This window comes from Xyrauchen texanus, chromosome 46 (genome assembly GCF_025860055.1).
Source record: "Xyrauchen texanus isolate HMW12.3.18 chromosome 46, RBS_HiC_50CHRs, whole genome shotgun sequence".
In the NCBI taxonomy this organism is placed as follows: Eukaryota; Metazoa; Chordata; class Actinopteri; order Cypriniformes; family Catostomidae; genus Xyrauchen; species Xyrauchen texanus.
Genome location: NC_068321.1, coordinates 18,462,588 through 18,474,680, shown reverse-complemented (window position 1 = coordinate 18,474,680; position 12,093 = coordinate 18,462,588). Strand labels below are relative to the sequence as shown.

At 33.5% G+C, this 12,093-nt stretch overlaps 2 protein-coding genes across 2 annotated transcripts in view; one reads left to right on the top strand and one right to left on the bottom strand.

Annotated features, from left to right (window-relative positions):
- The window catches only part of zgc:101566 (Transmembrane protein 263-B-like), a 42,403-nt gene extending 39,569 nt beyond the window's left edge, over positions 1-2,834 (bottom strand). Inside the window, exons 1-2 of the mRNA XM_052119829.1 lie at positions 2,665-2,834; positions 2,112-2,208 (exon numbers count right to left, since the gene is read on the bottom strand). Coding sequence (XP_051975789.1) covers positions 2,112-2,208; positions 2,665-2,670 — 103 coding nt within the window. The 5' untranslated portion in view covers positions 2,671-2,834. The remainder of the gene's footprint in view (positions 1-2,111; positions 2,209-2,664) is intronic.
- A 3,482-nt stretch (positions 2,835-6,316) lies between these two features.
- Positions 6,317-7,893, top strand: LOC127638590 (guanylyl cyclase-activating protein 2-like). Its single transcript, XM_052120168.1, has 4 exons — positions 6,317-6,514; positions 7,037-7,186; positions 7,270-7,360; positions 7,772-7,893. Exons 1-4 carry the CDS (start codon positions 6,317-6,319, stop codon positions 7,891-7,893), a joined length of 561 nt encoding a protein of 186 aa, XP_051976128.1.
- Positions 7,894-12,093: the final 4,200 nt, after the last annotated feature.

Below are 12,093 nucleotides of genomic sequence, written 5' to 3'. Positions count from 1 at the left end.
TAGACAAAAGAGATTGTTTCTGGCAAAGCAGATGCATCAGAGCCTTCACATCGAATAGACTGTTTATAAAGAGACAAGACAAGAGAGCTTTGTGTCTTTGTAGAGTCCCTAGACATAAAGATCAAATAGCAAAGGGAACAAAGGGAGGACATTGATCACAGTGTGATCACAAAAGCCCTGTTTAACTTAAAGATGTTCAGTTATTAAAGGATCTTTAATTCTTAATGAAAGGCATTAAAATGGGCTACATACAAGTAATGAGAACTATAGATTAGCACACTGTGTGTAATAGAGTGTACCTGCATGGTTCTCTCGAACTTTTGTGAGATTAATGGATTTGCGATTTTTAAATCAGTGAATTAACTTAAAACTGTGTATAATTTGGCACTCCAGACAGAAGCGTCTCATTATTGGAGAGATTTCTCACTACTGAAATCTTCCTTTGTCTTCCGTGAGTCAGTGTGGCCCTCTGCAGATCACTACAGTTAATACAGCATAAAAAAAAATATCAGGCTAATGTGTATTCTTTGCTAAATTATTATATATTCAAATATTCTCCTTAATATTTGTATGCATTTTTTTATGTTAATAAATAATAGTAACTATATGATTATTGTATTAGATTCTATTGATTTATGATCTAACCATTAACCAGGTGTTTTTAACATTAACAGTCCCATGTATGTATAATATATATATATATATATATATATATATATATATATATATATATTCTTTTGCACTCTAATCTGTCTTGGATACTACTAATCTGATGCTAGTGAAACTTTGTAATGCAGCAATTTCCATACTGCTGCTGCCTTAAGATAAATAGCTTATGATGTATTCTTCTTCTTTTGTAAGTCACTTTGGATAAAAGTATCTGCAAAATGTATAAATATAAATGTAATGTTGACTCAAAGCGAACCCAGGGACAACAAAAATAAAAAAAAGCTTGATTTTTCAAAGACTTTTGCTACATAACACTTTATGATTGCTATTAATGTTCATTAACAAATTCGACAAACATTAATGCATTATTTAATGCTTGAAATGTCATTAATGTAGCACATTTTGAAATACATAAAAACCCTGGATCTACACCAATAATGATCGATTAAAAAAATAAAGAGATTATGGCTCTACAAAAGCAAATACATATTTAAGATACTGACATATACATACAGGTATCTTTATTATAAATGCATATAAATTGCCACAGAAACTTTCTAGGAATTCCATTGCAAAAGGTAAAAATGTGCCATCATGTCTGTGCTTTTATAGAAACTGAAGTACATTATTATATTATGCTCTTTATGAATGTTTTAGAATGTACAAACAAGCATCGTAATGATTTTAGAATGTTCTATAAAGATTTCTCTAGTGCCATTCAATCAAGCATTCACACCAATATTTGATTTAATGTATTAGTAAATATTTAAAGGGATAGTTCACCCAAAATGAAAATTCCATCATTTAATTTCTCTCATGGAAACCCAAATGTGTATGACTTTCTTCCTTCTGCAGAACACAAATAAAGATTTTTAGAAGAATTGTTGATCCTCACATGTAAATGGGTACCAAAAGTTTGAAGCTCCAAAAAGCAAATAAAGGCAGTGTAAAACTATTCCATAAGACTCCAGTGGTTAAATCCATGTTTCAGAAGATATCTGAAAGGTGTGGGTGAGAAACAGATCATTTAAGTAATTTTGTCCTATAAATTCACCTCCATACTCAGTAGGTGGCAATATACATGAAGAATGTGAATAGCCAAAAACACAAGAATAAGAATGTTAAAGTGAAAGTGGGGATTGATTGTAAAAAAAGGACTTAAATATTGATCTGTTTCTAACCTACACTTATATCGCTTCTGGTGTCACATGGATTACTTTTATGCTGCTTTTTCATCTTTAAAAGTTCTGGTCACCATTGATTGCATTGTGAGGACCTACAGAGTGGAGATATTCTTCTAAAAATCTTTGTATTCAGTTTGTGTTCAGCAGAAGTAAATAAGTCATACACATCTGGGATGCCATGAGGGCGAGTAAATGATGAGAGGATGTTCATTTTTGGGTGAACTATCCCTTTAATTACAAAATATAATGAAATCTTACCCTCAGGTGGTTCTTCTCGCAGGTAAGGTGGAATGTCTTCATTGTTTGGGTCAGTAGGTGTTGAATTCTCTTCTATCACCTCAGTCTCATTGGGCCCCTTGAATAAATAAAACATTATTATATATACGATTAATAGCCAAATAAATATACAGGCTAAAATCCACTCAATAAGTACAACAACAATCACTGAAAACTCAAAACAACTCTTCAAGCCTTATTGCTGCAATAATATTTAAAAGCATAATGCTTAATGCCAATGCAGTAAAGCATTTTGCATCATCATGGTGATGAAAAATAATAAATAAGCCCCAAGTCAATGCCAGCTGCCCTGCTTCAGATTGTATTATACCTGTTATCAGTGCAAGATAAGAAAACATCCGTCCAATTAATGAATCGAATATTGTGTCTAGTATAAAAAATACTCATGCATGACAAAACTGCTAGTGAACTGAAATATTCAACAGTTTGTTCTCGTGCAGAATCAGGTAATAACAGGTTTGGCTTTAACACAGCACCATCCAGACACGCAAACAACAACAAATCCTCCACTCACCTTCATAACTGAGGCTATTAATACAGCCGTGCTTTACACAGGGCGTCTCTGCACTTTAATGCTGATAGAGAACACGGACAGTATTGTTAAATTGAAACAGCTCTTTATACGAAATAATAAAATTCTGCGTTTGCTGTGTTTTTTTTCTTGCGAATGTAAGCGGAAGTGACGTCGGGATGTTTACGGAATTATGGAGATGTTATGAAGCTGTTGGCCGATAGGGGGCAGCAGTAAATTAATTACATACTCTACTATCTACGTTTTTAAAACCTTTTATAAAGATTATTACAAAGCCAAATATGCTACACGTTGATAATTGTCACATCATTTACGAGTATTGAGTAACATATAACACCATAACCTATACATGACATAATACGACATTATCATGACATCTCAAATCAGCTACATTTAGCAACATTTGTTTTGGGCTAGCTAGCCTTTAATTGTACCATGGTAACTCAAAGTTACCAGGAAAATACCATTAATGATTATTGCCACAATTATTGTTATCATTTTAAACACTGCTGAAGAAAAAATAGCCTACATAGGGAGTTTACTGGTCTTAGCTGTTTAAAGATGGTTTATTTGGTTGCCAAGCTGGTGTTTAGCAGGTTTAGACGGTTGGCCTGCTGGTTTCCCATCTTGACCAGCTGACAACACCTCTAAAACAATTAAAACAGACCTAACAAGGTGGGAGACCTGTTATAGGGTTAGCTCACCCAAAAATGAAAAGTCTCTCATCATTTACTCACTCTCGTGCCATTCCTGATGTGTATGACTTTCTTTCTTCTGATGGACACAAATTAAGATTTGTAGAATATATCAGCTCTGTAGGTCCATACAATGCAAGTGAATGGTGACCTGACCTTTGAAGCTCCAAAAATCCATTTGCATTAGTGAATGTTTTCTGAAGTGATGCAATCTATTTGATTGAGAAACAGCTCAATAATTTATCTTTTTTTTTTTTTTTTTTTTTTACTATTAATCCCCACTTTCACTTAAAGTGGAGATTTATAGTAAAAAAGGACTGACATATTGATCTGTTTCTCACCCACACCTACAGTATCATATTGGTTCTGAAGATATAAATTCAACAATTGGAGTCGTATAGATTAATTTTATGACTCCCTTATGTGAGTTTTGGAGCTTGAAAGGTCTGATCACCATTCACTTGCATTGTATGGACCTATAGAGCTGAGATATTCTTCTAGAAGTCATAAACATGTGGGATGACATGAGGGTGAGTGAATGATGAGAGCATTTTCAGTTTTGGGTGAAGTATCCCTTTAATCAAAAAACAAGAGATCTCTTTTTTGGATTTGAGACATTGTTTAGACTCAGCACATTTCAAACATAATTCTGGCGTGTGTGTGTTTTTGATACACTGAAATATCCCTTTAACAACATTAAGATTTTTTCAGCAAGAGAATTATAATAAATTAATAATATGCTATAAACAATGTAAAAAGCTTTCTCTTGTTTTAATTTCTTATTGAATTTTTATGACAGCAGTGTCTGTCACATCACCAGAGTTTACAACAGTAAACCATTACCACACTTTATCAACTATCATGACATTTTGTTAGAAACTATGATTAACATGGTAAATTTGAGTAAAATTACACATTTTGACCATATACATATATTTTGTGAATCTGTGGGACTGTGGTGACCTACAAACGTAGGATTACAATGGCAGTAATGACAGCTTAGAGAAGGTGAGAGACCTTTAATGTTTCCAGTGGCAGTCCTGACAAACTATCTCTTACATGCTGCTGAATAATGAATAACCTCATCAAAAGAGGACTAGAGGTGAAACTGGGGTGGATTTTGGTTTTATTAGCTGGAAGTGAAATTGATGTGATTCTGCATCTAGGTCACAGTTCATGGGCTGTTAAAACAAGAATCAGCACTGTGGAAAGGGAAAAAATGAAAAATTGTCATTATATACTCACTACGATATTGTTTCAAACCTGCATGACTTTCTTTCTTTCATGCAGCAGAAATGGAGATGTTATCCAGAATGTTATGAACTGACAGGCTCAGTCACCATTCACTTTCATTGGAAGGAAAATACAATGAAAGTGAATGGTGACTGAGGCTAACATTCTACCTAACATCTCTTTTTGTATTCCATGGAAGAAAGTCATACAGTTTTGGAACAGAGTTTTTGTTTTTGTGTGAACTATCCTTTTAAAGTTTTTGTTTATAATTTATTCACAAGGTAATGTCACATGTCACATGCCCTTTATCAGATTTACACTTTAAATAATGTTGTCAATATATGTAAACAAATTATTATTATTTTTTTATCCTATTTGTCTGCAGCCGTGAACTGGGATACTGAGCTTAACCTGTTAAAGGGTGCATTTATATACTGTCCTAGCTGAAAGGTCTTATCAGGATAGCTGCTTGAGAGACTGGAAAGGTAAGACTGGTGAGAGTGGTTTGGCTCTTTAGAAGGCCCAGTCAAGCCATATGTTGTACAGTAAGGCAATCTGTAAGAGTAAAGTGATAGGGGTACAGAGTTTAACATGACTAATCATGCAAGAAGTTTAGTGACACTTGTGTAATTGAGTATATTGGCACTCACATTTAATCAGCTATGACTTCATAATTCATCTATCATTTAAAAGAATAAATTATTCATTTAGAGACTTCAGAGCTCGTTTTGATTTTCTCTTCTTTTGATCCACCAACTATGTAAAAGTACAATACATCAAAGTTTTAGAACATAGAAAAATTCAACAGAAATGAAAGTTGTCATTGTTTTACTCACTCTCATGCCATTCCAAACCCGTATGCTGTTATTATTTTTCTGTGGAACACAAAGGGAGTGTTTTTGAAGAATCTTTACACAGCTCATAGTGACCACGCCTGTCAAGCTCCAAAAAGGACAAAAAGACAATAAACAAACAATATATTTTCAAGTATATCTTCTGGAGCTGTATGATAGCTTTGTGTTTGAAACAGACAGAAATTTGAGTCGTATCCTACTTTTATGGTGCTTTATGGTGTTGTAGGGGAAAGAGCTGCGTGAAGATTCTACAAAAATATCTTTCTTTTTTTTTCTGTTCCACAGAAGAAAACACCTGCATTTGGGTTTGGAACAACATAAGAGTGAGGAAATAATGAAATATTCCAATGTCCAATTCTGGGTCTAGAAAATGTATTGATTGCTCAGATCTTCATATTTTTTTTATTTCAAATCTGACTGACTTTAAACAAACAATAACTGCAGTGCTTTAAATAACTATGAATTTTGTACATCTTTTTATTTACCTCACTGTAATGAGGCGTATTAGTTAAAAAGTTTGAGGCCTTTTTTTCAACTGGCTCAACTATCAGTTGTATGTACTACTGTACTACTCAGAGGTAATTCTGGGTTATATTAGGTCTAGAACTGTAACTGAGAAAATTCTAAACGGATCAAAGAGTAAATGAGATTAAGACCTCCTAAAAATACCAGTCCATTCATTCTACGGTAATACTCCAAGTTGTAAGTGAAGAGGATTAGGCCAGTTTGTTTGTGAGAAGAATGCCAGGAGTTTGCAACATGGCACATTTGGCTCATATATTGTGACCATTTTCAGATGACAAATAATGTTGAACTTTTCGATATTGGACAAAGTGGCTACTGGACTTGAGTATGGGTCAAACTCAAAGTGAAGAACAAGAGGAAGTGGAACTTGCAGACATACAGCCTCTATACACAGTGTTCATGAATGTATGCCCGAGTGGAGCCCTACATCTTCACGAATTCCGCAAGATCTTTGGAGTTCAGAGCACGTCAGAAGATGAGGCGTTGTACATGGAAACATTATTCAAATCATTTGATACAAACAGGGTAAGCGCAAGTAAAATAGACCCTTTTTTGTCTCGTTTTCCAGTAAACATATCTAAAAATCTTTCAAACAGAAGACAAAAAGCAAAATAACATTGGATTTTAAGTCTTGTTTTTATGCTTTAAACAAGAAAATATTAGCAAATAGTGTAATACCTTTCTTACCTCATTGGCAAATAGTGTTTTTTTTTTTCCTTATTATTATTATTTTAAGCATAAACCTTATGCTTAAAAATTTGGTTAGACTTATCATAAAATAAGACTTAATGTCTTATGTCTTTTTGCTTATTGTATGGAGAACAAGACAAAAATTCTGAGTTAGAAAATGTTTTTTTTTTTAAATGTAATGAAGGTCAGACATTTTTAGATCTTTTTTTTTATTTATTTTTTAATGCCAGGGTTTCTCATTTACCCGAGAGAATATTCAAAACTTGATTGCGAAGAAGCAATTGATATGCATGATCTGTGCAAATTATGTGCTAATGTTATCAGCTCATCAGCTCCATCATTCGTGTCCAATTGCAGGATAATGTAATAGACTTTATGGAATTTGTAGCAGCCATCCACCTGGTTTTGAGAGGAAAACTGGAGGACAGATTGAAGTGGTCTTTTAAAGTCTATGACAGGGATGAAAATGGAAAGTTGGACCGACAAGAGGTCAAGCATATTATAAGGGTAAGATTCCTTTCTTACAATATTTAACCTCTCATGTGTTTTTTAATCTCTCACATGTTCTCTCTTGTCATTCTTGGTTCCAGATCATTTGCAAACTCAAGAAAAACGAAATAGACATGGCACCCAATGCAATTTGTGACAGAATATTTGAACTTGTGGATGAAAATAAAGATGGTAAGTGGTTCTTTATGTTGTTCTATGTGTATAATTTTTAAATGAAATGAGGATATTTGATAGTTTTAGCCATTTTAACAACAGACTTTCTGTATTTTGGCCTTTTAAGCTCTCTCTATATATATATATATATATATATATATATATATATATATATATATATATATATATATATATATAGTAGCAAACAACACAAAGGAGAACATTAACTAACCAATCAAATAGCTATTTATCAAGCCAGCGACCTTTAACGTTTTAAAGTAGCCATTATATAATTTCACAATACTGTGAGCAAGCAGCCTAAATATAAGTTGACTTAGACTGTTGCTAAAATAAGCATCTGAGAAAAGGATAGTGGGAGGGGTGGTCTGAAAGTATTAATTAAAGGCTGTCTTACCTCCTCTTCCACAGGTCAAATATCCCTGTCAGAGTTCATGGAAGGTGCACAGAAAGATGCCTGGATTATGGACTTGCTTTCATTGGACACCAATGCATGTAGTTGGTTCAGGAAAAAATGGGGGAAAAAAACATGAATTTTCAATCTAAGATCTCGTTGCTCTTTTGAAATCTTCCAAATGCTGGGGTCTGCAAACTGGAGAGACCTGGTGTGGAGGTCAGAAAATATTTGCCTTCTGTCACGAGGGAGCATGTGTCTAACTCCAGAGTGATCACGTTGAACATTGATGCTCAACCAGTAATTTTAACAAAAAAAAATTTATGTTAAAGCAGGTTTTTTTTTTTTAGGCTGGCTTTAAGAAGATGAGTTATTTTTATGACAGATGGATCTGATGGATAATTATTACTATTATGCCAAAATTAAGGATTTGGTCTGAGGAATAAATAAGTGGCATTATGTTCTCACTATGTGACATAATCAAAACTTATGTTGAAATGTGTGTTCAAAGATGGGCCTATAACTATTCAATCAGTTTCAATTTTTACTTCATTTTATTTTCAACAATTATGCAATAATAAAATGATATTTCAGCCAACCCATTGGATCTTGCAGTGGCACATTAACATTTTGTGACATCTACTGTATTCTTTTTGGCTGCCTCTGAAAGATTCCTCCATATTGTTGCACAATTAATCTTAAGTGTATAAAATTAAATTTGAAACTATTTTTATTTTTTGTAAGAGCAAAAAGCATACTCTTAAAGAAATATTTAGGATTCAATACAAGTTAGGCACAATCAACAGCATTTGTAGCCTTTTTTAGCATGTTATTGTAATGTAATTAACATTTATTTCGACTTCTCCCTCCTTTTCTTTTCTCCCATTTTCTCCCCAAATTGGAATTCCCAATTCCCAATGTGCTCTAAGTCCTCATCTCAATCCTGGTGGCGGAGATTGAATCTCAGTTGCCTCTGCGTCTGAGACCGTCAATCTGCGCATCTTAAAATGTGGCTCATTGAGCACATTACTGCCGAGAATAGTGTGAGCCTCCACACGCGCTAGGTCTCCGCGGTAATGTGCTCAATGAGCCACATGATAAGATGCGCAGATTGACGGTCTCAGATGGGAAGAAAATGGGCGATCCATGCACAACTCACCACACACCCCATCGAGAGCGAGAACCACATAATAGCGACCACGAGGAGGTTACCCCATGTGACTCTACCCTCCCTAGCAACTGAGCCAATTGGTTGCTTAGGAAGCCTGACTGGAGTCACTCAGCACACCCTGGATTTGAACTTGTGACTCCAGGTGTGGTCACTGTCTTTACTTGCTGAACCCAGGCCCCCTGTCTCTCCTTTTATTAAAAAAAAAAAGGTCTAGGTACTAATGAGGTATTCACAATGGAAGTGAATGGTGCCAATTTGTGAGGGTTTGAAGGCAGAAATGTGAAGAATTAATGTAATTTTTTATAAGAGCATTTGCATTAATTCTTCTGTTGAAACTTATGTATTATTTGAGGTGAAAAGTTATTTAAATCATTGTTTTTGTAGAATTACTGGGTTTACAGAATAGTGTTGTCATGGCAACTCATTTGTGAAATTGGTTATAACTTTACACACAAATGGTTAGTAAGTGATTTTATCACACTTAAATCATGTTAACATGCAAATTGTTTAAATCTTGTGGCTATACTTTTGAAACAGTGAGTATTTTAAAGCTTATGGATTGGCCCCATTCACTTCCATTGTAAGTGCCTCACTGTAACCCAGATTTTTGCTTTTTTAAAGAAAAGTCAAAATAAATTTTTGGTGTTAATCAACATTATGCCACAAATGCTGTTTATTGTGCTTGACTTTGTAGAAACCCAAAAATTCCTTTAAAGCTGCTTTTTGTTTATGTTAAAAGACTTTCTTATATGCCAGTTTAATGTGCATAGACAAGTAAGTCAAAAGCCTTACTAAGTAAGCCGTTAGTAGGTGGATTTCCCGAAGAGTGTAAATACTGTGTTTCTGTGGCTTTTTTTAACAGTGTTCTGTCTTTAAATTTAAAGTAATTCAGTTATGTTTTTTTCTTTTCTTTCTTTTATTTTTTTTTATCTCACAGACTTCACAAAACATAGGCACATAATTTATTTGCCATTTTTTTAAGGCCACATTCCTTTAAAACCACATGATGATATTAAAACTTTAATAGTTAATTTGGTAAAACTTTATTTTAGGGATCAGAAATTAGACAGTAATTCATGACTAAAAATTACACTTGTAATTGATTAGTTATGGACTTGTTTGGTACTATCAAATATTTATCAAGCCTTTATTGGCTGATTTCTTATTATTGCTTTATAACCCCTTTATATTTGCTTTTGTCATAATGATACATTTTTTAGCTAAAAACAAAACACATCAATTACTAATATGACGCATAAGGCATCCTTTAAAAGGTTCTCAGTACTCTGTGTGAATGTGCGGCTTATAAAATACATGTAGAATGCATATATTTCAACAAAGTAGGGAAGGTTAGGGTTAGGTTTAGCATTAGAGGTTGGTGCAGGGTGTCTGTGGGACTCTAAATAAACACAATATACATGCTGCAGTGACAGTCCTGTATAGTAGTATTTAGTTAGGAGAGCAAATGGCATATAACACTATTTGCAATTAGTGCAAAGAAGATGTGTTTTGTTTCTATTTACACTAAGCAACAAAAGTCTCTGCCTTCTATATTTATTTTTATACACAGATGCATATTCACACAGTGTAACGAGAACCTTACTAGTGGTATATTTTGTATTTAGTTCATAAGTTCATTGTTATTAAAAAATACACGTAAAGAGGCTATTAGGCAAGGCTAAGAAATCAGCGAACAAATGCTTAATAAATGCCTTATAATTCTAAACAAGTCCGTATCTAGTCCCTTACAAGTCCATTTATTAGTCATTAACTACACTGTAATTTCTGATCCTGGAAATAAAGTGTAACCGTGAATTTTAATATTATGTATTTAAATTAATTTGAAAATTTTCCAATTAATTTTAATTTAACAATTAATTAGGCTGAGCTTTCCATTTATTGCCAGCCAATATTTGCAAGACGACAGATTCTGAACACAAAGAGCTTGGATTATAAATACCAGTAACTGTTGGAGTGGCAGAAGGAAATAAGAGCCATAATCAAACAATTTCTGCAGGAAACAGCCTTGAGTTGAATAGAAGTCTGTACATAATTCATGTCTGTATGAGTCCACATATGCCGAGATTGCAGGACATGTGACAAATAAAGATATGCTTTTATATGCAGGCTATCTTTTATGTAAAAATAATAACCCTTATTTTTCTATGATTTAGTGACATGAATTTGAAGACAGTTTTACGCCAGTGTGGTGCCTCCCCGTATGCACACAGTGTTCACAGATGGTGCTTAGCAGTAAACTATTCTTAACAGTGACATAATCCAAACCATGGTATTTTTTTCACGCTTAAGCCTAAATGGAGCTCATCCCCTGGCTGAACTGCAATTAACCCCTGTAAATCATACAGGTACGGCCTTTTAGGGACCTTATGTGAAAGTCAACATGTTGTATTCCTCAAATTCATTTTTCAATTGAATTTTTTCCCCTAACATGATATCTTTGTAATTTACAGTTAACACACTTAACATGCAGGGAGTAACCAGCGCTATGGATTAGCATCTTGTAGGATTACTTGATTGACAATACACTAGGGGCCATTAGACTGACTATGTATCAATTTTCTTTGGCCAGGACACAGTTAAGTAGTCCCAGACAATAATGTTTTCCTCATACTTATTAAGTATATGTTAGTGTGTGAATTACATATTTTTTTTTATTTTATTTTGGTAATGGATTATTGGAATGTTACTAGCCTTACTGGTTACTATCCTTACTGGAGGCACAGGCTCACAAATCCTGTAACGTGTTTCCTAAAGTGACCCTTTTTTACCGGGACCAAAACAACAGAGTATGCGTATATGTTTGTTTATAATTTTTGATTATTCTATTAAACTAGTCTAATTAAACAGATAGAATTAAACTAACAGAATATAACAGCTAAATCAAAATAAATTAATACACAAAATAAAATTAAACCAATAAATTTGTTAATCTGCAAATTATTTTAAGTTATTTTAAGTATTGAGTTTACGGTAACACTTTACAATATGGTTCTATTTGTTAACATTAGTTAATGCATTGGGTATAATAGACTAACAATTAAAAAAAAGTTAGTCAGGGTTAATGTTTATTTATGAAAATACAATTGATAGTTCATAATTCATTAACTAACGCAAATGTATATATATCTTTGCATTTGGAAGGTGTAT

Coding starts and splice junctions, on each gene's coding strand:
- LOC127638590 (XM_052120168.1), top strand. CDS start 6,317: ATGGGTCAAACTCAAAGTGAAGAACAAGAGGAAGTGGAACTTGCAGAC. Junction 6,515..7,036: donor AATCATTTGATACAAACAGG/GTAAGCGCAAGT, acceptor GTCCAATTGCAG/GATAATGTAATAGACTTTAT. Junction 7,361..7,771: donor TGTGGATGAAAATAAAGATG/GTAAGTGGTTCT, acceptor CCTCTTCCACAG/GTCAAATATCCCTGTCAGAG.